We start from the raw sequence: 27930 nt of genomic DNA, 5'->3' as shown, positions 1-27930 counted from the left end.
CTTTGTGAGATGACTTCTCTGAAAGCTTAACAGGTGATGCCTGGGTTTCTTGCGACATCTAGCGATAGGAAAGGCTTTTGGTTCGAGTTTGACATTTGACAGGTTGTTTAATTATTTTTGCAATATTGGTATTTGATTATAGTTATACACAATCTGTTACCAAAAATAATGATTCGTCTACCCTTCCTTTCGGCTTTTAGTGGAGATATTTAATTGTTTTCCTAAAGTATGGTGGCCGAGGAGCTTCGTCGATTTTTAATTGAATGACAGGGATTGTCTTCGCGCTTCTGACGTCACTAAGATAAAGTAAGGCAGTAGAAAGACCGTTCGGAAAAACGTATTTGTCTCCAAAAGTTGGTATTCTTGCAACCCCTCGTTTTCTACGTCCAAAGCCTCCCGCTCCCCGATTCGGTTAGCCCAGACGGCTAGTTCGAATGAAATGCCGTCCTCTTGTTGGGAATCTCCGCTGAGGGTTCGCCTACCCGGCTAATAACACGGCGTTTGCTTTAGCATTAGCCATCGGCTCACCGTTGTTGACATTTCTCCGACATGAGCTGTCGCCGTTTACTTTACTTTTTGCCCAAAAGACGTTTAATGCAACGCGACCATGCAGACCGAGAGGAGCAACTGTAGGCCGGTGGAAAATCGTGAGTAGCTAGCAAACTGACCGCTTTTTTCGCATTAAAATAAAAAATAAAAAACATAATAAGAGGACATTCGGTTATGGTACGTGGTCTGGTTTAACTTGTTTTGTGTGCTAATTGTATAAACGTAGGCCCAGGTTGGACGATGAAGAAACTTTTGTTTACTTTCTAAGGTAGCAAGCTAACTGCTAACGTCAAGCGCGCTCGTGTGGAAGTAAACCAAAACAAAAAGTTGTGTCGGGTATGTAAAATTTAGAAATGTCAGCTGTGAGCCGTCACAGGAAGTTTGAATGATTAGTCCTGTCATGTCAGGAACTTGAAATGGTAGCGTGTTAAAATGGACCGACAGATATAACAATTTAACGATTAAATCCCTCTAGTTGCTTTTATTTCGGCACCAGAATCAGAAAAAAAGTTACTACATGTACGTATATGAAAACCTGCCCTCAAACGTTGACTTGAAGCCAGCTGACAGAGGCTTCAGCTTACCCGTGACCCTTGAGTGTAAGCGTTGACAAAACAATCTATGTATTTATATGTATACTTTTCCAATATTCCCTAACTTAACTTGACATGAATAAATGTCCACCCCATTGCAACGCCAATCGTCTCCACAGTCATGTGTTCACCTATCTACTAATAACCGCTCATTTTGTCTCATTAAAGGCTTCTCCATCACGACAACAATATGATTGACAACGGTGAACCCTCTGTACACTTTCATCCTTAAGGATAAGGCCATGTCAGACGTCACGTCTTCAGGTTCTGTATGGACAAGGGCTTGCGCTGATGACATGAACTTTGAAGCGTCCGAGGACGGCCTCAGCAACTGCGCCTCTGTCGCCCCCGGCGACCACCCAACGACCAGCAATGACGGCATGTCCGACTTCTCCAATAGTGACATTTCACTCCACGAAGTTTGTGTCACCACCAATTTTGAGGAGACCATGACCACTGAGGTCCAGCAAGCCTATAGGATCTTCTCTGGTTTCCTTTTGGACAAGCACAAGGGACTTACCAGCCTGTTCCTCAACGCCGTGGGGCATCAGGAGGCCCAGTGTGGCGTCGGTGGTGTGTGCGCTCCGGGTCAGGCGAGGCTCAAACAGTCCATGTGCCTGCGGAGGATGGAGGAGAAGTTTGACAGCCTGGAGTATCAGAGCATAACGGAGTTTGTGGCTGACTTCAGGCTGATGTTGGAAAACTGCTACCGTTACCATGGCGTGGATCATTGGCTTTCCAAACAGGCTCAAAAGATGGAGATTATGTTAGAGCAGAAGCTTACACTACTGTCCAGGTACATAAATAATTCACTACATTCTCGGTGATTAACAACTCAAGATGATACATAGAAAGGTCAGTATTGTAATTTCTAGTGGAGGGAGTTAACAACTAGCTTCAAATAGTTTAAATTGTACCTTTTTTTTGTGGTGTTTGATTGAATAATTTTACTGAATTAATGCCAGGATTGAAAAGTTACATTCTTAAACCACCCAACCGACGTCGTGGTTCAAAAGAATACAGTAAAGTCTCGTTATATCGATCTCGGATATATCGATAGTCCCGGTTATATTGATACTATTTCTATGCACGCACGGAGAAAATTACATGCAAACAGGGTCGGATATATCGATAGTCCCGGTTATATCGATATTTTTTCGGACTCTCTTGAATAACGAGACTTTACTGTAATTGTCAACGTATCCGTTGATTATTTAAATGTTGTGACTAGTTGTCTAAATGTGATCTCCCTTGTCTCCATTTGTCCAATAAGGACTCTTCGTGAGAAGACCACGTTGGCCGTGACATCCAAGGGGCGCTTTGGCATCGAAGAGGAGCGAGCTCCTGGAGGAACCTCCACCAGGAGACGATTGTCAGCTCGAAGCTTGGCGCCGATCACTGTTAGCGGGCATGAGTCGGTCATGATTCAAGCCCTCAGGATGGAAGAGCAACAGAGGGCAAAGGAGGAAAAGAGGTTCGACACACTTCAGCACTACTTAACTTTTTTTTTTAACTCATTCGCTGCCATTCCCGAATTTATTCAGGAATTGAAAAGTGTGACGTGGAGCGCCATTACTGAATTTCTTTGGGTTTTGTTTTTTATTGCAGAGTGCAGGTCAGACCTCTGGCAATGTTTTTTCCCTTCCACAGCATTTGCCTTTTGTCCATATTAGTGGTTTGTTACAGCTTCAGCTGTTGTTCAAGCTCTATATAAATCAATATGTATGAACTGAATTGTATTTTGTACAGCCGCCCCCATTTCAAGCTCTGATAACTCCAGAACCATATAACTTAGCAATTAACTCTTAGTTTTCCGATTAGCGAAGAGAGTCTAAAGTTTCTAACGCTGTATTATATGCTTATGTCGTCCTAAAACTCAATATTCTGTGTATTTTGAGTGAAAATGACAAAAACCCTGGCACTGGAGTGGACACATTTTTGCACATCATTTGGCAGTGAATGAGTTAATCCGATATGCAAGTCAATTTTTTAAAATGCCTCTGATGTGAAATCATGAGTTTTATGCCTTAAGACTATTTTGGGGATAAAAGCTCTCATTTATTTGAGTTATTCCGGGTTGAGTGAACGCTGGCGTATGTGTCTGCCGCTGCTCACCCACAGAAAAACTCATCCTGTGACTGTAAAAGTGACCTTGAGAGCTTTGAAAGGCGCTTACAAATGAAATTGATTATTATTATTATTATTATTATTATTATTATTATTATTATTATTATTATTTATTCACCCCTTTTTCACTGTACTGGGCTACAAAACAATGCGAAACGTTATTGACATAATAAAGTGATGCATTTATTTTTGGAGTAATTCTTGGTACCTTTTGCCATCTAGTGGAAGAGTTTTTACAAGTTCTGCCTGTCGCTACATACTGTAAAAATCAATCAATAATAATAATAATAATAATAATAATATATTTAATTTCTAAACGCCTTTCAAAACTCTCGAGAACATTTTACAGTCACTGGATTTTTTTTGTACCGTGAGCAGCGGCAGCCATTCGCACCAGCGTTCACTCTACTTGGAAAGGTTATGAAAGGAAGAGGAAAGGAAAGAAAGAAGTAGAAAAACAAAATACACGAGCTGCTGGAAAGCCAGCCACTCTCGCGGCGCGATTAACGATGAGACTCAATGTGTAGTACCTAAATATTTTTTTGGGGGATAATGTCCCGTGGCACTGCAGGTGGTAACTTGCATGTATTTCTTTTTTTTAATGTACGTAGAAGTCAACTAGAGATTTCATATATTTTTTCCAGGCAACGTGAACTGGAGAAAAGAGAAGCGGAAGAAATGTCAGCTAAGGCGGTGGAAGAGTGGGAGCACACTTTGCTTTCGCAGGCATCCCCCAAAACCGTCGACCTCCTGTGGGAGCTCCCCGCCATCGGCCATTTTCTCTGCCTGGCCCAGACGGTGCTCAACCTCCCAGAAATCGTCTTCTTCGAGCTGGAGCGCTGCCTGCTGATGCCCCGATGCAGCAGTCTCCTCTCCAAAATAATGTCATCCCTCCTCTCTCCGTTACAGCGGCGGGCTAACTTGCAACGCCGCCCGGCTCTGCCGTACCGCCGCTGGGAGGCGGAGCTGAGGCTGCGCGTCAAAGCCTGGTACCGCAGCGTCGGGGGTGCCCGTGATCAACCAGCTCGGGTTGAGCAACTTGGACTTTGTCATCAGTTTTTCTCCATCATGGGCGAAACGAGTCCATTGGAGGAGAATCCGTTTCACTTGCTGCCTTTCTACCAGCGAGTGTGGCTTCTTAAGGGTTTGTGTGACCATGTGTACGAGACGCAGAAGAACGTTCAGGATGCTGTGCTGGCCCAGCCCATTCACGAATGCCGGGAGTCAATTTTGGGATACGACAGCAAGGACAACGCCTACATACATTTCCCACATTTCTGCGGGGCGGACTTGAGGATCTACTGCCAAAGCCCCAGCACACCGCCTGTTTTTCCTTTCCCTTCGGCTTTGGTGAGACGGACTTATCTACATGCTGAAGATTCTGACATCCCGAAACACGGGAAGGGGGGTGTTGAAAGCGCAATGAACACTGACATATCTGTGGGTTTGGAGAAGACACTGAAGTATTTTATAAAGGAAAATGGGGACGGACGGGAACATGAAGAATTAGTCAAATTTAAGCCCAAGAGGACAAAAGAAGAGTCAGGGTCATCGGACGGAGACTCCAGTGATGAGTTCAACCGACGTCGTCGCACTAGCCATTTTGTCTCACAAAAAAACACAAAATCAGAAACTGTAAAACCGGTCGATCGATCCGCAACACTCGAAGATAGCCTCTCTTTAGGTTCTGCACGTCCTGTAAAAGAAGATACTCAAAATCCTTGTCTGAATGTAGGGGAACACACCTACACGGGTAGGTCACCAGCTCGCTCTGCGCACGCCACATGTTCACCAAGCAAAGCCTCGGGAATCAAAATGGTGGAAGGAAGCATGAGGACTGGACACCCCCAAATAACCCCCTGTTGGAAATGTCGCAAAACTGTCAAATCGTTACAACGAGGCTGCAGATGCCGGAGCCGCTCCAGCGATGAAGAAGATGTCGATGGCAGAATGTGGTTTAAATTGGAGAAATGCAAGAAAAAGCGAGGAAGGAGGCGGCAGGTGGAAAACGTTGAGGAAGCTGAATCGGCATTACAGGGAGTTACCACAACCATTCAGCGGAAGGATAAAAGGAAAAAAATGATAAAAGGTGAGAACACGATTGTTGTTTAGTTTCTTCGGTTTCATTAAAACCAATGTGGATATTTTTTTTTTTATCAAATGCTTGCTTAGTGTACAAAACCACTGGTACCACAATTCAGTTTCTATTCGCGCCATATCAAAGAATCTGCAGTTTTTTGCCGTAATCATCCGATTTTACTTTTTCAGGAAAAAAGGTTGAATCTGCAAAGAAAATCAACACGCCTTCCGTTGAATCATCATTTAAGGTCGTTCCACACAAGGACTTTTACTGACTGTTACTACTTTACTTTACTACTGATTGTTACTACTTTAGAGGATCAACTGCACTGACATTCATATGGCTGTTATTACAGACGGTCCCCTACTTCCGAACATTCGAGTTACAAACAATGATACAATTGAACATTTTTTGTAGTAACATATGTAGTATTGGATTGGATTTGCCTTTATTAGTCTCTCAGTGGACAAATTTACATTTCACAGCAGCAATATTCTCTCCAGTTGTACACATACATATCTTTATAGAGCATATATTTTATTCAATGTTTATTTTTCAGTACAAACCAATACAGGTTACTTATCCAAACAAGCTTTAAACATACTTATATAACCTTAAAACGTAATGTACTTATATGAACTTTAAACTAGTTTTCTAGCTGGCTACCTAGCTAGCTATCTATTTGCTATATATTAGCTATCTAACTAGCGAGCTAGCTAGCTATCTAACTGGCTAGCTAGCTATTTGCTATCTAACTAGCAAGTTAGCTATACATTGGTTACCTATTAGCTAGCAAGCTAAGTTTCTATCTATAAGTTATTCCGGGTTGAGTGAACGCCGGCGCGCGTGGCTGCCGCTGCTCACCCACAGAAAAAATTATCCTGTGACTGTAAAGTGACCTTGAGTTTTGAAAGGCGCTGAGAAACTAAATGTATTATTATTATTATTATTATTATTATTATATTATTATTATTATTATTATTACATACAAAATATACTGAAGCAACTTACAAACAAATTCAATTTACGAACGACCATTCGGTATCTCGTTTGTAAATTGGGGAGCGTCTGTATTTCTTTCTTTCTTTCTTTCTTTCTTTCTTTCTTTCTTTCTTTCTTTCTTTCTTTCATTCTTTCTTTCTTTCTTTCTTTCTTTCTTTCTTTCTTTCTTTCTTTCTTTATTTATTTATTTTGTCTACTCCTCTTTCCTAATCTTTCCCCGCAGTTGGTTTGCACCAGTCTGCAAGAGTTGCGAGAGCTTATCAGCAAAATAGAGGACGAGCTGGACGATCTGCAGAGTGCAAAAAATAAATTGGTAGTCGACCGAATCCTCTGTTCATGTTTGCTGTGAGGAAAATGATCATATGGATCCAGACATTTATTATAATTTTTGTTTTTTCGCCGTTCGACCGGCAGGATCGATGGTATTTAAGAAAAGAAGCCGTGACAGAACTCCACGGCACTCTAATCAGACTACTGAATGAGCTATCACCCTGGGAACCAAAACTGGTGAAGGCCTACCAAAGAAACCGGTACACTGTAATGAATGGCGTATTACTCAGACGTACAGGTTTGCCTCGAATAAGCAACAAATATCTTATTCCGCATTTTCTTTACCTCCAGGCTCCGACTGAAGAAGGAGTTTGACGATTTCACGAAGCATCCAGAATACAACAACTTTGTACGAGAGGAATGCGCCTCATCATCCTCATCGTCATCTGAGGATGCAGATACTACGCTATTGGATCACCAAATGAAATCCGAAGATGAATTGGAACACGTCATTATTCCAAGAGGTCTTTGGACTGATGGTAATGTCGATATCACTGGAGTTTGGATCTTGAAAATGAACAATCGGAATACAGTAAATATTCTCTCATCAGGAATCTCGTTTGCGGTACCAAAATTTTCCATAACAGAATTTCCTTATGTGAGAATTTACGATAGTGCTTGTGCGGTATGAACGTGTAAATAAATGTGTGGTGTTATGCATGTGCTGTATAATAATAATAATAATACTTTTAGAAACATAAATACCTAATTGACAACAGATTATTTTCTAACAGACAGTGTTTTTTAGGTGTTCAATTCCCTGACATGTTTCGGCGTATACTTCCACCTTCGTCAGAGTGAACTTAACACAACTATGTAAATACCTAATAACTACATAATACAACTGCTACCCTCCACTAAACAACGCACAATTTCGAAAGCAAGCTTATTTGGATAACATGGGGATTTTCCGTCCTACTGTGCATCATCCTCTGCGCAGGTAGCCGTGCAGCTACGTCACCAACTGGTGAAAAATGGCAGAATTTTTTTTTCCGTATATCGAGCATGAAATTACACCATTTTGCAGGAATTTTAATTCTGTGTTCCGGATATCAGAATTTCCGTTGTAGGGAATCCGTTTTTGCTATCATTTCGTGTTGAAAAAAATAATAGATATTTTTGCTTTTTTTCCGGATAAAGGAATTTCCGTTTGGCAGAATTCCGTTGTTGGGAATACTTACTGTATTTAAATAAACCATATTTGTAATTATCTTTTTGATCACTTCCTTTAATTTCTTCATTTATTTCAGCAAGCACCAGGGACTTTGCGACTGAATCTGTCGGCGAGAGCTCACCAACTGTTGTAATCGCCAACCACCAGAAAAAACATCCAGAAACTGTTGATCTACTGTCAAGAGGTCAGGCTGATGGCAATTCAGCTATATTTTCCTCGGACGCTGGTGCTAAGTCAAAATGTGAAATGATTCAGTCCAACTGGGCTGCGGGAAAGACATCCACAATTCAAATTATTAACCCGTCTCCTGGATTACCCAAAGGCTACACGCCCATTCCGACCCTCCTTGCTAAAAGCGTAGGTAACAAAGTGACCTTAATCAAACGACCTTTTGATTACTCAGACGTTGACAATGGCGATAGAAAAAATGAGGGGTGTTCAAGCTCCCCGCCTACGTCTACCGCCACGAGCGCACAAGCGCAAACGACTCAACCCATATCACAAAACAACGCACCGGAAACAGAAGGCCAAGGCGCAATTGGACAGAAGGGAATGGTCAAAGTGGCATCAGTTCTTCTTACAACGGATCGGGTAAAAGGAAGCCAGATTTCAATGCCAAGTCCTCTTCACGATCAATCTGTTGTGAAAACGGAAAGCAATTCAGCGCAGAATATTCCACAGGGAGTGGTGATTGCACCTTCCAAGGAAGTCATTCACCAGTCCAAGGAGCAACCGTCAACGGGACTGACGTTCATATCCACAAATGTGCCTGGCTTTACTATTCCCGACTCTATTCGGCAAGCAACTCCTCAGAAGGGCGCTCAGGCGGTAAAAACTCCTTTTTCTTCCCTGCCTTCCCAAAAACACGTCCTCGGGTTCCAGGTGACAAAACCAAGCACTTTGCAGAACACTCATCCAAATCCTTCATCCGTCATATCGACCTCCATTTTGGCTTCTTCTGTACCGCCGACTGTTCCGGAACATAAACAGGAACTGAAGACAGTCTGCATACGTGACTCGCAATCCATCCTCGTCACCACGAGAGGGGGCAACACGGGCATTGTTAAAGTGCAAACTTCGTCTGCCCACAATGCACGTGATGGTTTATCCGCCAGTCCCGTCATCACCATTTCACCTCAGTTTAAAGCTTTCCTTGTGTCCAAAAGTGCAGAGGCTTCTTCCATCCCCTGTCAGAAGACTTTGTCTCCCACTCAAAACCAGATTTCTTCAGTATTACAGTCCACTCCCATCGCAAATCTGACACACCCAAAAAGTTTGACTTCACTCACGGCCGTTTCCTCCGCGATGGGATCCCACAAATCCGATCCCTCGACCCTTCCAAGACACATTTCCCTCCCCAGCAGTACCGTTGATGCTCCCGCCAAAGCCGATGTAGTTGGTTTGAAGCGGCCCATCGCAGATGATCAACCCAAAGTTACTAAATTCATCCTGGTTAATCCATCTTCTTCCTGTGGCAGTGTTGTACCTGTTCCAAAAGAGACATCTACAAATCCGACTCCTGATTCAAAAATGGTCAACCGATCCCCAGAAACTGCGTCCAACGCTTTAGTGGGAAGTGCCGAAAATCCGGCATCATCGGGTCAATCTCTGAAAATGGGATTCAAGCCAGTTTTGGACTCAAATACACAGTCCAAGGGAAAGAACATCACCCTTCCAACAGGTGAGTTTCACAAACATAGCGCCCGTTGTTGGAATCTGGACAGTAACAGCTTGTGAATTCTGAAGATGAAAACATCGCAGCAGTCTGTATTCGTTAACCTCAATCTTGTGTCTCTGCAGGTCTTCAGATTCAGTTATCGGGAATGACAACTAAAATCGGACAGATTTCACGTGGTACTTCCAAAATAACGGCAGGATCAATCTCTGAACCGAGACATCTGCAGGCAACCACCACTCAATCGTCTGAAGTGCCAAAGTCCAAAACTCTCACGAGTTGTCTTAGCCAGCTGGTTGCTAATGCGACTCTGACCAGAACCTCTCAACCTCAGTCTTTCACAATCGGCTCCCAACTCGGTTCTTTTATTTCTACGACTGTTCCTCATCCTGCAGTGAGTCTACCCTCCGGTTTCTCAACCGTGACATCAACCGCGCAGTGCGCTCCAAACCAACCCTCACATCCGCTAGCTAGCGAAGCTACCCAAATGATTCCGCCTCTTCAAATAGCTCTCACTAATAACCAAACGCTAATTGCTTCAGCGAACGCCAACAGTTCACAATCCGCTAACAATACCCAGCAGAGGATTGTCATCAACACCTCGAAGCCCCTCGCCGCTGGCACACAGATCCTCTTCAACAACACCTATTTTCTCGTCCCTCCGCAAGGCTTAGGTCCAGGTAACCATGTGCTCATCATCTCCAACCCTCCTCCGCAGAAAATTCCTCTTGCCACCATAAGCAGCATTGGATCAACAACACCTTTGCAAGGAGCGAGCAAGGCCCCTCAAGGGCCAGTATTACCACCTGCGCAAACCGGGTTACCTGGTGTTCCTGTTGTGAATTCACCTTTTACGACGTGCACACCTGCCGTTGGTCCAGTTAACGTCCAGGGATCAGCACAATTACCACCTAACGTAAGTCTCCTACCTGCGTCAGGCTCACAGCTTTGTGCCTCTGCGCTAACCAGCCCACCCCCGTTACTCAATCTTGTAGCCCACTTTTCGCCGGTCATAACCGGTGCCGTTAATATTGGTTCTGCTGAATCTTCCACCACCCACGCAGCCACTTTGCCTCGATTGCTTACCCCTTTATCATCTTTCCCGAGCGCCGTGACCACTTCTAAATCCCTCCCGGGCACAACTACAGACCCTCCATCTGGAATTATAGCACCTTCGATGACGCATCAGGGACTTGGCATCTCCTTGGTGTGTAAACAGGCGCCGTCAGTCATTCATAAAATGTTCACGGGCTCGTTCATTCCAACTATCCAGAACCTTCCCAACTCAACGGTTAGACCGCTAGGAAGCACCAGCACCACGGATGCTTTGGAGAGAACATGCACGGTTCCGTTATCTCCATCCGTCGCTACCTTTCAACCAATCACGCTGCTTAGTACAAAGCAGACCATTGGCTTGACCAATCAGGGAGCGGTCCGGCCCTCCCTGGAAAAATAGGTATGGGTAACAATGTTGCATAAACACCTGCTGATCAGTCTGGGATGGTGCCATTTTGAGCTTGGTCCACCACTCATAGTTCCAGCAGAACATGGTGACACCAAGTCAACCATATAACCAAGACCATGTGTTTGAAAGGGTTCTGTGGTTGTTATTCAAACTGCTACGCAGTTGTTTAAAAAAAGTAGGGTCAGACCTTCTGATTAGACTATCATATACTGTTCGAGACAACGATGGTATTTTTGTTTTCTTATTTGATAACTACTGAGTTTAAAGAACGATCTGTGTTTTTGGACTTCGTGGCCAGTAATGAGGGTATAGGGAAAGTTAAATAGATTTCATCTATTATTGTAAATAGTGCTTTAAAAGCCAGCGTTTATGATGAGGTTCATCTGTACAACCTGTTTTCCACTTTAAATGTTTCATAGAACTTAACACTTGTGCCTCTTCATACGAGTTTGAAAAAAACACTGTTTTACATTGTAGGACATGTAAATAGATCTTTTTGGATTTGTACTACGTTTGAGCCCATGTCAAATGTTTTGCAGTCAATTTGTATTTATTTTCTACCGTATCGGTTTTTGAGCAAATCTTTGCCAGGTTCGTGGAACACACACACGGGCTTCAAAGTGTGAAAATAAACAATGCATCTGTGCACTTTTGGGTTTCTGGAGTTATTTGTTCTACAGACACATTGCGATTTTTTTTTAATCCTTTGAAGGCACATTATACATTGTGTAAATGTTAGATGTACAACATTGATCAACAGATGTTTTCACAGCTGGATTGATGGTGACGTCAGCCAACATGTGCTGTGGTATCCTTTATTCTTCAATGGCCGTTTGTCACTTGTTGTCCTGTCTTTAAGGTGAATAGGGAGGAGGTAGCGGCCCCGATGAGATCTTTTCATAAGCTGGAGGAGCATTCGGCATCTGGAGGAATCAACGTCAAGCGACGTGTGATGTATATAAAATTTATCCCACACATTTATGACAGTAGTTAACTAAACTGCCTGACCCTCACCACCGGTCCTAGGCTGCCAAAATCCGTGAGCACCATCTTGTTGTCGGCGGAAGGTTGTGTCTCTGAGTATTGGACTCCCGTATAAGTCAGCGACCCGGATCTTGGGCTCTGTATGAGGAAAGTGTTAAAAGACGCTCACCGTGATACTTGCACACAGGTACACTTGCACTGTTGTGAAACGTTTAACCTACAAAGGAATATTTAAAGGACAATCGACACCATTTTTTTGTTTCCTAACTGACATCAGAAAAACGTTTTAGAACATCTAAAATACCCAAAACACGCGGGCTGATATTTTTAGTCAAACGCAAAACACCAATAAAAATGTGTTCCAAAACTGCCACAAAATGAGCTCAGAACTGGGCAGATTCAGAAAGTCCCGCCCCCTTGTTCATGACATCACGCCAGGATACTCCTTCACAAACTGCCTTGCTCCAGAATCAAAACAATGGCTTCAGAGAGTTCCGATTCGGAGAAGATGCTTTCTTGTTACTCATCCAGTTATGAATATGATTCAAATAGTTCTGAAGAGGAAAGCATAAATGTTTCCAATTGATTAAAGAAGTCCTTCTGTATCAATTCGCGCTGTCTGGACTCCAATGTAGCGCCCAGAAAATGCACAAGATGGCGCACAAGCTCCGTTGGAAATGGGCTGTCACAACGATTGACCATTGTGTTATTTTTGTAGTTTTCCTTCTAATTTTGCGATCAACATGGTATTTTCAGACAAAAAAAAAGTACTCAAAATGCATTGTGTGTCGCTTTCTCGGTTAGGGGCGTTCCCTCCGTGACGTCACTTATGACATCGTCATCAGCTCGAAAACAAGACTTCCTGAATATTCAGCGCGAGTCTTAAAACGTAAAATATAGCTATATGCCGTAGAATCTTTGTAAAATAGGCTCAGTAGAAGTCATTTGAAGTGATTTTACAAATTATGATCGCAACTTGTCCGGCGGTGTCGGTTGTCCTTTAATGCATCTAATGCAAAACCATTGAAAGCACATAAAACCCACAACTGATATTTGAACTTGACCAATTCAAACAACACATTAAGACCACACAAGGTTTTTGATCATCACAATGAAGGCCTCACCCTGATTTTTTTGTAGCCACCCCTCTTCTTAAAGTACCAGCAGCCCACCAGGAAAAGGGCAGCCAGTATAATGACCAGCAGCACAACACCAACCGCCCTGTACAAAGAATAATAATAATATTGAAATACTGCAATACAGTCAGGATTTCTCAGTCTAGAATAAAGGTATTATTTTAAGATTGGATTGAATTAGCCTTTATTAGTCTCGCCATTTCACAACAGCGAAGTTATGGAACAAAGAGGAAAGGAAGGGAAAAAATAGAAAAACAGTACAGGAGCTGCTGGCGCCATCTTGAGGTCCAAAGAAAAAAAATGAAAAATCATTGAGATATTTGATACATACAGTAAAGTCTCGTTATATCGATATCGGATATATCGATAGTCCCGGTTATATCGATACTATTTCTATGCACGCACGGAGAAAATTACATGCAAACAGGGTCGGATATATCGATAGTCCCGGTTATATCGATATTTTTTCGGACTCCCGAGAATATCGATATAACGAGACTTTACTGTATATTGTTTTGAGTTAATTTTGGACCATCCATCCATTTTTCAATTTCCTTTATCTCCACAAAGGTCACAATTTTTGGGTTAGACCCTGAAACGGTTGCCAGCCAATGGCAAAACACAAAGAGATGAGCAACCATCTACGCTCACACCGTGGGACAATTTACAGTGTTCAATGAGCCTGATATGCATGTTTTGGGAATACGGGAAGAAACTAGAGCACCCGGAGAAACCCCACGTGAGTATGTGGAGAACATACAGGGTCAGTTGTGACCAATTTAATGAAATTGCATTATCGTCCACCACACACCTGATGGTCACTTATGGAACACTAATGTGCTCAGTGGTTGGGAATCACTGAACTACAGCATTTAATAATGTAATAGCGGGATATTATGGGTTTTTTTTGGGGGGGGGTGATGGGGGGTTGCAGACTGAAGCAAAAATTCTTGAGTTACGTCGGACATACTCCTCAGCTCTGATAAATCCGCGTCGGCTGCTGGCAAAATAGATGTTGAAGTCTCCTCGGGGCATCCCGCCTGTGTTGTTGCAACGCATAAAGCTGCCATGACAAAGAAGGACACAAGTCACTTCAGCAAACTCGAGTGATTCACTATATTTTTTTTTAAATGAAAGCAAAGTAACACATAGTCGGGTCAGTTATCCCAATGAAACATACGATGACAGTAATTTTACAGATAAAAATGTAAATATCAGCTAAACTACAGTACAGTGAGACCTCAACTTACAAACTTAATTGGTTCCCAGACAGAGTGTGTAAGGCGAAAAGTGTGTATCTCAAAAAAAAAATTCCCATAGGAAACCATTAAAATGGGAATAATCTGTTCCCGGAGTTCCATAAAATATACTTTTCAACTAAATAAGCCTTAAAACTACACACAACATACCTTATTCTATGTATAATAAATGTGCTATTGTATTGTAATGAAAGAAATACACTGCATTGTATCATAAAGTCACTTTATTTACATTTGTGATGGTCATTTATGGCTTGATGGAATGGCGTTGGAGGTCGAAGGTCAAAGGGAATTGCATGAGGACTGTAATTAAAGAAATAAACTGCTGGAAAATAAAGTTTTATTTACCCTTTTGATGGTCGTTGATGGCTTATGGAAGGAGAGTCACCTTCCATAAGGACTGTTGGTGCTGTTCGGTCGTGTGCTTCCGCCGAAGATCACTCGGCCAGCCGTGGTGGGTGTGTATTATGAAAATAGTGCTTATTATAAGGTTTAATTTTCATAAATTTGACGTTTCTAAGACGAAAAGTTTGTAAGTTAAGGTGTTTGTATGTTGAGGTCTCACTGTACTTGATTTTGTTATTTGCAGTGTGCGTGTGTTTACAACCAGTGAATTGTTTTTCTAATTGTATTCAGTTATAATCATCTAAATTAAGATTTAATAACACTTGAACTGTATCAATCTATGTGGAATGACTGTAGGCATGACATATTAATTTTCACTTTTGAATAGTATGACTGAAATATACACACACACAGATAACTTACTCGTCATGGCTGTCACAGTGAATACACAAACACACACACACGCGAAAAAGGAAAATATCCAAACATCATCTTACCAAATTGGATTATTCACTTAAAGACGAAGCGGTTCTCTTCTTGCCTGGCTTACAAAGTCAGTCTGGCGCCTCGCTGTACCCCTGGTCTTATGCTTGTTTCACCCGTCCACATTCCTTTTACCTCCATGAGAAAGAAAAGGGGGGAATAAGGGCTGTAAAATCCTCATGACGGTCACGGGTTAGAGGCTCATGGATAAAGCCATTGAAGCGGCGTAATCACCATGAACCCCCTGCGGACGTGAATGAAACATGATTATCCACTCGTGAGACTGAGCTGGAGTCAGCTGGTGGCATTTTCTCTTGTTTTTGAGTGTTTTTTTCCCGGTCCTCAAACTTTTCACACCAAATTAGTACCTCAAAAAATAGTTAACCGGTCAAATATTACCCTGATAAACAACATTAAAATAGGCTAACATTAACAATGAGCTTACATTTTTGGGGAAAAAATGTATCAAACCTAAATCAAGTTGAATACATATATTAAATAGTTTAAAAAGTAAGTAATTCTTTCGATTAAATGCCAATGTGCTGAACTGTGTTCAATACAGGTGCCCTGCAATTAAGAAGTGGTGATTCATGTACCACTAGAGGGAGCCATTGTAGCACTAACACAATCATCACCATGTTTGGAAGATTGGATTGAATTCGCCTTTATTCGTCTCGCAGTGGATAATTTTAGATTTCACATTAACAAAGTGATGAAAAGGGTTTCTTCAGCCGTCATCTGTACTTCTTTGAAATATATTATTTATTTATATTTCAAAGATGACAGCTGAAGAAACATTTTCATCGATTGACCACGTCTGTACGACTGAGAGCTTACAGAGACGTAACGTGATGAAAGTAAGAAAAAAACAAAAGGAAGAAGTAGAAAAACAAAATACAGGTCCTGCTGTAGAGGCAGACACTCTCGCGACGCCATCTTGAAGTCAAAACAACAATAACTAAACAATGTGACACAACACAAAAAACCAACAGTCATTGAATTTAGATACTCTCTATTTTTCATCTCCTCGTTAGTATAGTGGTGAGTATCCCCGCCTGTCACGCGGGAGACCGGGGTTCGATTCCCCGACGGGGAGAACAACTTTTGCAAATTTCCCCATTGTGGGATTCTTATTTATTTCTTTTTTTTAGCATCCTCTTTGTTGTATAAAGCAGTTCTAAGTGAAAGAGGAAAGGACCAAAGCGTCCTTTTCACCAGTGGATCAGGGACGTCATGGTGAAATATGCATGTCTGCTACAACCTAAATGTTGAAAGAAATTACATAGCATCCATTGACAAAAAGTGATTGTCACACATCTCCTCTCCCATAGAAATCCGCTTCAATTCTAAGCCGCGACAGTTCCATATACGCATTGGCGCTCTGCGCTGACGCTCCTGACATCACGACTTTCCTGACTACTTCTGTGAGATTTAACTCTTAAAACATGCTTGAAAAAATAATATATTGTGATTATTTGTCGTTTTTTTATTGTTATCATATTTTGGCTTTTTTGACTGATATATTTAATGTTCACTATTTATTAGTACAGTAACGGTGAATTATATTTTCAAACATAGTACAGTACTTAGTGTTTTGAGGGAAACGTTTCCTTTTGTAGAATAAGTCATCATATATTTTCCTCCGAATACCTTGAAAAATAACATTTGCAGAGAAACACTAAACAAATTAAAATTAACTGTATGCTGCCTGTGGAAACATTTTATTATTTTATTTATGTTAGATTTCCATTAAAATAAAGATAAGCAGGTCCACTTTACAGATGCAGTTCTGCTTTTATCCAGTAGGAGCTGCTGCTGAAACGAGGCTTAAATGTAAATAAAATCATTAAAACTGAGACATGGCGAACTCGAAACGATCCAAAACGAAATAGTCAAATGATGAAATAAATGTTTCAATAAGGGGGACATTTACAAAAAAAGACTGGGTCTCGCTGTATTGCTCAGGCTGCACTACAGCGTCTATTCACAGGCGCGATCCCACTACTGAGCGGCACGGGGGCTTTGACCTGCTCCGTTTCCGACCTGGGCCGGTGCACCCCTCCTTAGTCGACCTGGTGGTCCCGAGCTCCCCCGGGAGCACCATATCGATACCGAACTTAGTGCGGACACCCGATCGACATAGTCCGCTGCAGCTCAGAGCTCCTGAGCTCAAACGATCCGCCAGCCTTAGCCTCCCAGTAGCTTGGATTACAGGCGCGCGCCACCGCACCCGGCGAGAACTACTTGTTCTCATTGGAGTTTTGTCCTTTACTAAGATGACGTTGTAGTGACGTAGGTCGGCACCCGGAAGGACTCAACAGCCCCACCGAGTGGCGACTGACGGTATACGTTTGCGACAATCGAACTCTGGATGATTGATAAATGTTCATGCCTGTTAACCGACCGTATTCTTTACGATTTTTGTACGGGAAACGCAAAAAATGTTTCATGTCATTGTGAGATATTTTCGATTCCGTTTTCGTCATTAAATATTAGTAGTCATGTCAATGACAACAAATATCGCTACTTGTAAAGAGCGAAGTCGACCACCGAGAAAACAAGTCCGTGCGAAAAGTCTTGAGAAGAAACAAAAGTTCCGAGAAGTAAAGTTCCGACAAGTGGAATTTGAAAATCAGTTAAATTAAAAAAAAATACCGTGTTTTGTCGCCGTAATATCATTCATATTTTTATAAGCATTATCCATCATAAGAACACAAATTTAAATTCTTTTTTTTTGCTGTGGACAAATTCAAAAAGCCACAATGCTTTCAAAAAAGTACATACTTGATTATTGCTAGAAATATGTTGTAACTTTTTAAAAGTATTCATGTTTACACATATTAGACATGTGTATAGTTTGTTTTCCCAGTAAGTCAGGAAAAAATTGAGCCTTTAGTAAGGTCACAGTGTCTCGCAGGTTGTCAGGTATGAATGTTTTCACTAATGAAAAAAAAAAAAAATTATTAGACCACCATTTTGATTTAGTTTCGTGTTGTTTGGAAATGCTTAGTAAGTTCTATTTGTTTGGTCAAATATGAATATAATTACATTTTAGTTCGCTGACGAAGCCTTTTGGATGAGAAGCGAAACGCCCGACACCTTCAAAGAAGTACAGATGACGGCAACCAGCAAATTTTAGTTCGCTGACGAAGCCTCTTGGATGAGAAACGAAACGTCCGACACCTTCAAAGAAGAACAGATGACGGTTGCATAAACCTTTTCATCGATGGACCATTCCTGTACGACTGAGCGCTTACGCATACATTTTGTCTATTTGTCACAACACACACTTTTACTGTGTTTTTTTGGGGGGTTTCTGGAAAGTCAATTATTGTTATTATTATTATAGTATTACCAACAGTGGCAGTCGAGTGATTAGCTGGTTAGCACGACCACCTCACAGTCCAGAGGTTCAGGATACGATCCGAGCTCCGGCCTCCCTGTGTGGAGTTTGCCTGTTCTCCGGGGCCTGTGTGGGTTTTCTCCGGGTACTCCAGTTTCATCCAACATTTCAAACATGCATGGCACGTAATTGGACCACTGTAAATAGTTCATGTATGTGATTGTGAGTGTGTATGGTTGTTTATCAATGTGTTCCCAGCGAGTGGCTTCTAACGAGCTCATAGTGCACCCCGCCTCCTGCTTAATGACAGCTGCGATTGGGATCACCCCCATGACCCCCCACGACCCCAATGAAGATAATCGGATGCGAAAATGATTGGACAAATTGATGGATATAGACACGTATATTCGCCCACTTGTTTTGACTCGTATGTGAACTTGAATGACTTCTCGTTGAATCCATTAGTCTTCACCCTTCAGGGAGATGTTCGGACGGAGAGGGAGTTCGAGTCTCCTCTCCAGCTGCCATCCTACTGCTACCGCTGCTCCTCCCCCTCCACCACCTTCTTCTCCTCCTCCTCCTCCCCCTCTACCAGCGGCTCCACTTCTTTCTCATCACATCCTGGGATAAATACGGCCAGATATAAATCAATACACATACAAGGAGCTCCATCGTCACCCCGCGGAGGCCCCCTCATCATTTACACCAGGCTTCCCTTCGGATGGTCGGTCTCCCACACGGCCAGATTGGGGAACCTCTCGGACGGTCATTTTGTGCTTTTCTACCCCCTTCAACGCTTCCTCCCTAGCGGTCGGGTCGGGGTTACGTTTCCTCCTGTGGCGAGAGACGCCAGGTTTTGTGTGGAGATGGGGATGCGACGTTGAAGGCCAGCGCCAAGCGAGCGAGGTGAAAACCCCAAGACAGCCACCCTAACCCGGCCGAGAAATACGAGGCTAATCCTGCTAGCTGGTTCCGATCCGGTGCTGTGAGGGATGCAATTTACGACTAGACCTAGCCAGTTAGCCTAGCTCCTATTCCAGTATGTTGCTAGCCGGCTAACCCCCCGAGTTACTTTTTTTCGGGCGCCGCTTGTATTATACGTTTAGGACAACGTTTAAGTCATAACAACTAACTTGTTAAACACTGACAAGCGTCGTTAATGTGAGATAATGTATCGATTGTGTGCTCAGAGCGTCCTCCGGAACAAGCCTTAATGTGACGGCGTAACAAAAGGCAGGAATTGAGACATGGTTTGGTGGATTGGCCATCCTTTCTTGTTTTGTTGTTAGCACGGACATGCTAAGCTAACGCGCGTCACCGAGGGAGGATTCCGTTCACTTTTCATTTATTAAAATAACAGACGAGCGTCACTGCGTAGCTATAAGTTTGTATTTGGAGAAAGGCTTCTCAATGGGGCATCCAGGAGGATGAAAACGCTCGTGATAGCAGCACCTTCTGGGCCAGACTTGTAAGTTACCAAGCAGGCTACCCTGAAAGGCCTCCACACACTGTTATAGTGTAGAAATAGCGCTAATCTTAACAATAACAACACTAATAATACTATTCTCATAATATCAGGTGTTTGTAAATGCGTATCACGATTTTTAGAACACTTCTATCAATATCGAATACATAGTACAGTATGTACATCCTGAATCACATTACACACTGTATTACATTCAGTATCCTTAAGAGACTAGACTTTTTCAATCTGCTTAAGTTTATATTAAGGATAATATTACAAAGTGCGTTTTCTAAAAATGCTTTTGAAAAAAAATGACATAACTTTCTTATTCTCCCCAGCATTCTGGAGATGTGAGGAACAGGACGCCCATTGCTGATATCGAGCAGCATTTTGACCTCATCTTCAGTATGAATGGGGATATGCCTCATGTTCCCATCACTACTCTCGCCGGAATCGCAAGCCTCACGGACCGTAAGTGTGCTTTTGTTTCTTACTAAAGTGCCATTCAATGATGGTCTGTGGTGTTTTTGTCCCACTGTACAGTGAAACCTCGCATGTTAAAAATCAGCATTATCATACCACTTCCTTTGCATCTCCCTCTTACACAGTGTTAAACCAACTTCCACTGCCGTCACCTCTCCCCGCTACCACCGCCAAGAGTCTGCTTTACAATGGACGAATCTCCGAAGAGGTCAGCAGCCTTTTGGTGTGTCGTGACGACAACCTGGTAACTCAGCTGGCTCACGGCCTCAACCAGGTGTCAACAGAACACATGTGAGTATCTGCTGTCGTTGGAGGCGGGCTGGTATTACTGGTTTATGTGGGGGGGGGGGGTATCAAATGTCAAATGGAACCGGGATGAAGCTGCTGTTGTACTTCCAGGGCAGAACACAAACATTCCCTGGTCTGAATTATATCTGGGATTACAGTCGACCACCATACTACTTCCTGTTCATTATTTACAATACAATACAATTCATATTCATTTATATAGCGCTTTAACAACAGCTGAAGCTGTAACAAAGCGCTTAACATGGAGAACTATCATATGCATGAAAAAAAGCAGTCACAAAGATAGTAATGCTTACAGATGTGTTTTTTATTTTTGGAGTGGGGACAAATGGGGCCGTTCAAGTTGTTATCTTCCCCTCTACGATTCAATTGAAAATGTATCTATTTTTAGAAAAAAAATGTTTTTGGGTTTAGAATGTGTGTATATTTTGTTTGACTGTTATGTTCTTTTTGTGTGATTCACAGAGACCTGAAGGACAATTTGGGGAATGATGAGCCCGAGGGTGACATGCCTGTGCTCCTGCAAAGTCTGCTGTCCAGAAATCCCAAAATCTTCCGGGACAAAAGTACGACCTTACAGTTGACAGTTATAAAATGTAGTGCGAAGTGTAACTTTGAATTGTTGTTTGTCTATGCTGGTGATAATAATGGCTGGCAACTTCTCTTGCCAAAGTCTGTGACTTTCATTTTTCTTTTTCTTTCATTTTTGCTATGTAAATTGCTGAAGCATTGGCATCACGAATATATTGTCACCGATTATTTTATCTCCTATTTCCCTTAGGTGTGATCCAGCAACCAGCGGTACAACAGTACAAGATTTCTCCAAACCAGGTACACAGGAGTCCAGCATCAAATTATCAGCAGTCCCCAGTCTCTCAAAGGACGTCTGGGTAAGCTAGCGAGAAAGTAAATATGCAGTGAATATATTATGTCTTTTTTTTTTTCTTCTTCCTAAAATGAGATTTCTTCACTGCACAGATGCTTCAACTCGCCGCAGTCCGGGCCTGGAGCTCGGTTCATATCGCAGCAGCAACATTCAAACAGTCCCATCCCCAGTCCTTATACTCCTCAGAGTCCTGCCGATTACATGCAATACAGTCCGCCCAGTTACTCTCAACACCAGCAGACGCAGCAAGGTGGCTTTTCCTCTTTCCTCGTGAGAGAAAATGGAGCGTATCGGTTATTACTCACCGGAAACGGTATTCACTTTATGTTTCAGTTGGCGGTATTAGTAGGAATCACCACAACAAGGTGTCAGGACAGCTATCGAGTAATGCATCCAATCATCACACGAAACCAGGCTCGGATGGCGACTACGTCACCATCGCGCACAGACTTGGAAATGAGGTACAACAAAAAACTGCACCACACGCTGACATTGAAGCCACCGGTGAATAAAATTACGCAACTTTAATCTTCATAGCGGTGCTTAACTCATTCACTGCCATTTCAAAATGTATTCGGGAATTAAAAAGCATGACGTGGAGCGCCATTCCCGAATTTGTTTGGGTTTCTTTGCTGGGTGCCGATAAAGCACTGGTCAGACCTCTGGTAATTGTTTTCCCTTTTCCACGAGAGTGCAGCATTTATCTTTTGTCCATGTTAGCGCTTTGTTACAGCTTCAGCTGTTGTTAAAGCGCTACATAAATCAATATGTATTGTATTGTGTAATGCTGCCCTCATTTCAAGCTCAGATAACTCCAGACCCATATAACTTAGGAATTAACTCTTTTTCTTCTGATGAAAGAAGAGAGTCTAAGGTTTCTTACGCTGTATTGAATGTTTATGTAGTCCTAAAACTCAATATTCCGTAGGTGCTGCAATTTGAGTGACAATGACAAAAACCCTGGCAATGGAGTGGACGTATTTTTGCACATGCTTAATTTAATTAATTCCAATAAATGTTTTTTGTTTTATAGGAAAATGAGCACTCCATGATGGCTGCCTTGTTTCCGGTCAAGTCACCGCAGTCTGTTTGTTCCCCGGATGAGAGCGAAGACGCTTCGAAATGTACGTCATCCGCAATAGATGAACTACAATGAAACCTTTGACCTCCCAACTGGCTTCCTTCCTCAGCGAATGATTTTATTATTTCATTCTCATCTTTCGAAATTATAAATGAAACGTAAAGTAAAGCGGAAAGTATTATGACTTTTTCTAACTGTCGTTAAAGTGGGAGGAAAAAATGACCTCAATTACGATGCTTGGGAAAAAAAAAATCCAAAATGTACTTTAGAGGTTCCACTGCATCCTTTCACCAAAATATTTATGTGCCGCAGTTCTGTCTGTGTTCGGAATTGTATTAATAATAATAATGCATTTAATTTCAAAGCGGCTTTCAAAACTCTCAAGGTCACTTTACAGTCACAGGATAAGTTTTCTGTGGGTGAGCAGTGGCAGCCACATACGCCAGCGTTCACGCAACCCGGAAGTAAATAGATCGAAAGCTCGCTAACCAGCTCGTAGATAGCTAATAGATAGCTAGCAACCTAGATAGTTATGTAGCTAATAGATAGTTAGCTAATACACTGAATGTATTGTATTGTAACGTATTTCCTGTGTGTCGATAGGGTCCAGACCTCTTCTCATCATGCAGTCACCTCCTTCCGACATCCCTCCTAGCGCAGCTCCCAACATGCTGCTGTCTTCCAACGAGCGAAAAAAGAAGCCGAGGCAAAGGAACAAGGCTGCCGGTGATCACGTGGAGAAAAACGCATTATATGACATCGTCAGCTCTCCAGTGAAAGACTCCGCCAGGCTGACCTTGAAACTATCCAGAGTGAAGACCGTCGACAAAGAAGAGTACGAAGAGCATTCTCCCAGGATTGACGTGGAGCAGCAAACGCGCCTGACGAACAGTAAAAACCCCTTATCGAACTCTAACCGGGATTCGCCTTGCAAGTTTGTTGCCGCGGAGGAGTCACCTAACTGTCAACGGGCGCCGTTCCAACCAAACGAGGCATCTGCTCTCTCAACGGTGGTGCTGCTGGATGACACCGAGGCAGACATCGATGCCATGGCGGAGATTGAGAGCACAGAGCGTGAGTCTGTCAGTGAGAGAGAGCGATGGTCCAAGGAAGTCCAGGATAAAGGTATCAGAATTTCCATCCCAGGAGTGTTTCCCAACTTTTTTTTTGCACAAATTAAGAATCTCACTTACCGTATTTATTCGAGGATAATGCGCACACGTGTATAAAGCGCACGCCTAATTTTCAATTAAAAATCAGTGTAAAATGTTGTTTCACTTTTTCTTGGCTCACACCAAGCATTGTGATAAAAATCATTTAATGACAATGTAAACACTGAATAATAATAATAATCCATTTCATTTATAAGCGCCTTTCAAAACTCTAAAGGTCACTTTATAGTCACAGGATAAGTTTTTCAGTGGGTGAGCAGCGGCAGCCACACGCGCCAGCCTTCACTCAACCTGGAAGTAACTCAAACAGATAGAAAGCCAGCTAGCTAGCTAATAGCTCTCGATGATCCAAAACAAACAATGGGAACCGATTTTTGGACTGATTATGTTCAGGGATGACGAATTTTACTCAAAGGGTGAAATTGACGATCTGTTCCAATGACAATGTAAACACTGAATCGAAACTAGGGATATTGGTAATTGTGCAAAACAGCAATGCTTAACTCACGTTTCAGTGTGGGCGAGGAAAGGATATGAAGCGTAGCTAAATAAATGGTAATCAACAATCATATAATTGAAATGCGAGTGATCCAGGTCTTTCCGAGAATCGAAACGGAAGGGTGAGAATAGCCATGGAAATGCTCCTGATCCTGGAAGGGATAAAGCATTAAATATACAGTAAAGTCTCGTTATATCGATATCAGATATATCGATAGTCCCGGTTATATCGATACTATTTCTATGCACTCACGGAGAAAATTACATGCAAACAGGCTTGGATATATCGATAGTCCCGGTTATATCGATATTTTTTTCGGACTCCCTTGAATATCGATATAACAAGACTTTACTGTATATGAATTTTTTTTCCCAAGCCTCGTTTATAACGCGCACCCAAACTTTGAGTTCTTTTTAGGTTGAAAATTTTGTGCGTTATACTCAAATAAATACGGTAAATTTTGCCAAAGTTTGATGATAGGACCCATTGACAGGTGATATCATAGGACCATTTGTCATTACTTGTGAGACACATAACAAACTACCTTTGACCAACCAGTGGAGAACTTCAAAAAGTTTTATCCAAGGGTCTTCGTTTGATAAAATTCTCTACTGTCTTGTCATTTTACAGACAAACCTCTGAAGAAACGCAAACAAGACTCATACCCTCAGGAACTGGGAGTCGACACAAATGACGCTTTCACCGTACAAGGTGGCAATGCCGGTAACCAGATGACACCCAAGAAGAAGAACGCGGCGAGTAACGGTTCCGGTCGACCCGCTCTGATGGTCAGCATCGATCTACAACAGGCAGGTCGAAGTTTACGGCAGCCCCTTGTGGTGCTGGAGTCCAAGCAAATCTGCGACGAGCCCGTCATGCAATTCCCATCCGAGACGGAAGCAGAGAAAAATGATGTCTGCGAATTGACTGATACCAAACAGCAGGTCGACGACTCTTGGAAGTTCAACTTGGATATCTGTCCAAAGGAGAAGAAAGAAAGCATAAGGGAGTCCAAACACAGACCTGACGTGGGAAAGTCGGACGCCAAGTGCGCAGACTCGCCGAAGCTGAAGCAGAATCGGGATCGGGAGTCTTGCCACAGGGAAGAAATGAATGACAACGGTCACTGTCAACCGGAGACTCTAAAAATCTCGAACAAAACAGAACGGATTGCTTTTTGTCATAACGAAGATAAAACCAGGGAGAAGAAGAAGACGAAAGATCACAACACAGAAAAAGATAGAAGTCGGGAAAAAGACGGGGAGAAAGATCAAGACGTTGATAAAGAAAAACAAAGAGACAAGGATAAGATAAGAGATAAAAACAAAATGTGGCAAAAGGGTACAGACAGGAATAGGGACAGAGACAAAGAGGAGGTAGGAATGGATCGAGTCAAAAATAGGGAAAAGGAGAAGGAGAGAGATGTGGACAGAGTTAAAGATCGAGTTGGCGTTAAGGATCTCACCAAAGATCGAGTTAAAGAAAAATTCAAAGCTAAAGAGAAAAACAGGGAAAAAGTTCGACCTAAGGAGAAAGAGCGTGATAAGGAGCTAGCTACGACTGATGATCGAGTCAAAGAGAAAGAGCGAATTAAAGAACCGGATAAGGAAAAAGATCGATTCAAGGAAAAAGCCCGAGTCAAGGAGCAAGATAGGGAAAAAGATCGATTCAAGGAGAAAGAGCTCGATAAGCAGAAAGATCGATTTAAGGTAAAAGAGCGAAATATGGAGTCGGATCGGGAGAAGGAAAAAGATCGATTCAAGGAGAAAGAGCCGGACCGAGAAAAAGAGCGAAACAAGGAGGCGGAAAAGGAGAAAAACAGATTAAAAGAAAAAGAACGGGATAAGGAGAGAATGGTGGAGAAGGAGCGATATCGAGATAAAACCCGAGAACGAGAAATAATTGAAGGTAAAGAGAAAGCCAAAGAAGAGAAGGCTAAGAAACACAAAACGTCAACGGGTAACGGCAACCAGTCTTTGGATGGGACCTCCCAAACGGAGAAGGATCCCAAAATCCGACAAGATGGCAATAAACACTCCAGTGACTTCAGCGGCCGCGAGAGGACAGAAAAATCCAATTTTCCCACCACGCATCATAAAAAAGACAAAAAAGGCACGGAAGAAAATAACAAGAACAAAATTAGCGAATTTCCATCATACCTGCTAGGAGGAAACTCGGGAGCACTGAAGAACTTTGTGATACCCAAAGTGAAACGAGACTCGGTGGAGAAATTTCCCAGCGTCTCGAGTCATTTGGTTGACGTCTGGAAAGAACCTCGCGTTCTGCTGGAGAGGAGGTCACTGATCGAAACCCTCAGCAGAGGCCCCAAACCCTTTGTGGCCATGCGGCGACTGAGCATTGATGACATACGAAGCATCAAGACAGAACTCAGTGAAACGTCGAGGAAGGGGACTTCTGGCCACAAATCGAGAGGTATGCAAGATCCGGGGATCCATTTGGGCCGCGCCCTTGCGCCATCTACGCATTTTCACAGCCGCTGGCGCAATTTTGTAACTCCACTGCACCAGCACCGGCGAACATCTATTACGATTACCGCATATTGCTTCATGATCTGCGCCACACATGACATACTTCTGTTTATAGCTAAAGAAACACATTTAGTTAAAGGACAACCGACACCATTTTTTTTGTTTCCTAACTGACATCAGAAAAACATTTTATCGCATCTAAAATACGCAAAACACGCAGGTTGATATTTTTAGTCAAATGCAAAATACCAATAAAAATGACTTAAAGTGTCACAAAACTGCCACAAAATCAGCTCGGAACTGGGCAGATTCCGAAAGTCCCGCCCCCTTGTTCGTGACATCACTATTGGTCACACACTGCCTTGCTCCAGAATCAAAACAAAGGTTCTGAAAGTTCAGATTCAGAGAAGATGTTTTCTTGTTACTCATCCAGTTATGAATATGATTCAAATAGTTCTGAAGAGGAAAGCATACATGTTTGCAATCGATTAAAGAAGTCCTTCCGTATCAATTCTAGACATCTGGACTCCAACGTAGCGCCCAGAAAATGCACAAGATGGCGCACAAGCTCAGTTGGAAATGGGCTGATTTGTCCGCTGGGAATTTGTGTAAACTTAGACCTTCGTTATGCGTGTTACAGCAATTTGCTGCGACAGACAACGATTCACCATCGCTTTATTTATGTAGTTTTCCTTCTAATTTCGCGATCAACACTGTGTTTTCAGACGAAAAAAAGTACCCCAAATCCATTGTGTGTCGCTTTGTCGGTCAGGGGCGTTCCCTCCGTGACGTCACTTTGGGCATCGTCATCAACTCGAAAACAAGACTTCCTGAATATTCAGTGTGAGTCTTAAAACATAAACTATAGCTATATGCGGGGGAATCTTCGTAAACTGCGATCAGTAGAAGTCATTTGAAGTGATTTTACAAATTATGGCCGCAACTTGTCCGGAAGTGTCGGTTGTCCTTTAAACAACAATTGAAAACCGTTTTCTTTCAGA

The 27930-nt window shown here is 42.5% G+C and overlaps 3 protein-coding genes and 2 non-coding genes across 8 annotated transcripts in view; 3 read left to right on the top strand and 2 right to left on the bottom strand.

Moving 5' to 3' along the window:
* The first annotated feature begins 297 nt into the window (after positions 1 to 297).
* brd10 (bromodomain containing 10) lies at positions 298 to 11472 on the top strand. Of its 2 annotated transcripts, none has more exons than XM_089021181.1 (10): positions 298 to 647; positions 1311 to 1938; positions 2416 to 2616; positions 3914 to 5358; positions 5538 to 5596; positions 6575 to 6664; positions 6766 to 6881; positions 6973 to 7160; positions 7932 to 9536; positions 9656 to 11472. In XM_089021181.1, the coding sequence occupies exons 2-10, from the start codon at positions 1385 to 1387 to the stop codon at positions 10984 to 10986; spliced, it is 5589 nt and encodes a 1862-aa protein (XP_088877307.1). In that variant the 5' UTR covers positions 298 to 647; positions 1311 to 1384; the 3' UTR covers positions 10987 to 11472. The 2 variants fall into 2 exon arrangements, with proteins under 2 accessions (XP_088877307.1, XP_088877308.1); XM_089021182.1 differs by lacking the exon at positions 9656 to 11472 and having other exon boundaries at positions 7932 to 8683; positions 9334 to 9530.
* A 146-nt stretch (positions 11473 to 11618) lies between these two features.
* mlana (melan-A) lies at positions 11619 to 15373 on the bottom strand. Of its 2 annotated transcripts, none has more exons than XM_089021187.1 (5): positions 15217 to 15373; positions 14086 to 14178; positions 13104 to 13200; positions 12004 to 12117; positions 11619 to 11918 (listed from the first exon to the last, which is right to left on the bottom strand). In XM_089021187.1, exons 2-5 carry the CDS (start codon positions 14172 to 14174, stop codon positions 11850 to 11852), a joined length of 369 nt encoding a protein of 122 aa, XP_088877313.1. In that variant the 5' UTR covers positions 14175 to 14178; positions 15217 to 15373; the 3' UTR covers positions 11619 to 11849. The 2 variants fall into 2 exon arrangements, with proteins under 2 accessions (XP_088877313.1, XP_088877314.1); XM_089021188.1 differs by having other exon boundaries at positions 12010 to 12117.
* Positions 15374 to 16226: 853 nt separating this feature from the next.
* trnad-guc (transfer RNA aspartic acid (anticodon GUC)) lies at positions 16227 to 16298 on the top strand. Its single transcript has one exon. It is a non-coding gene; the product is annotated as a tRNA-Asp (tRNA).
* Positions 16299 to 17138: 840 nt separating this feature from the next.
* On the bottom strand, positions 17139 to 17437 carry LOC148884675 (signal recognition particle RNA). Its single transcript, XR_016118368.1, has one exon.
* A 1672-nt stretch (positions 17438 to 19109) lies between these two features.
* Positions 19110 to 27930, top strand: part of LOC148884674 (nipped-B-like protein B) — a 29814-nt gene continuing 20993 nt past the window's right edge. The window contains exons 1-10 of one of the 2 annotated variants that reach the window (XM_089020358.1): positions 19110 to 19451; positions 20349 to 20481; positions 20619 to 20784; positions 21268 to 21368; positions 21584 to 21692; positions 21781 to 21938; positions 22022 to 22149; positions 22722 to 22812; positions 23373 to 23894; positions 25071 to 26873. In XM_089020358.1, coding sequence (XP_088876484.1) covers positions 20418 to 20481; positions 20619 to 20784; positions 21268 to 21368; positions 21584 to 21692; positions 21781 to 21938; positions 22022 to 22149; positions 22722 to 22812; positions 23373 to 23894; positions 25071 to 26873 — 3142 coding nt within the window. In that variant the 5' untranslated portion in view covers positions 19110 to 19451; positions 20349 to 20417. The remainder of the gene's footprint in view (positions 19452 to 20348; positions 20482 to 20618; positions 20785 to 21267; positions 21369 to 21583; positions 21693 to 21780; positions 21939 to 22021; positions 22150 to 22721; positions 22813 to 23372; positions 23895 to 25070; positions 26874 to 27930) is intronic. The other variant, XM_089020357.1, reaches the window with a different exon arrangement.

The sequence above is a fragment of the Hippocampus bargibanti genome, linkage group LG18, assembly GCF_051943395.1.
Source record: "Hippocampus bargibanti isolate YZ-2025 linkage group LG18, ASM5194339v1, whole genome shotgun sequence".
NCBI lineage: Eukaryota > Metazoa > Chordata > Actinopteri > Syngnathiformes > Syngnathidae > Hippocampus > Hippocampus bargibanti.
This window is presented reverse-complemented; position numbering and strand designations above follow the sequence as displayed.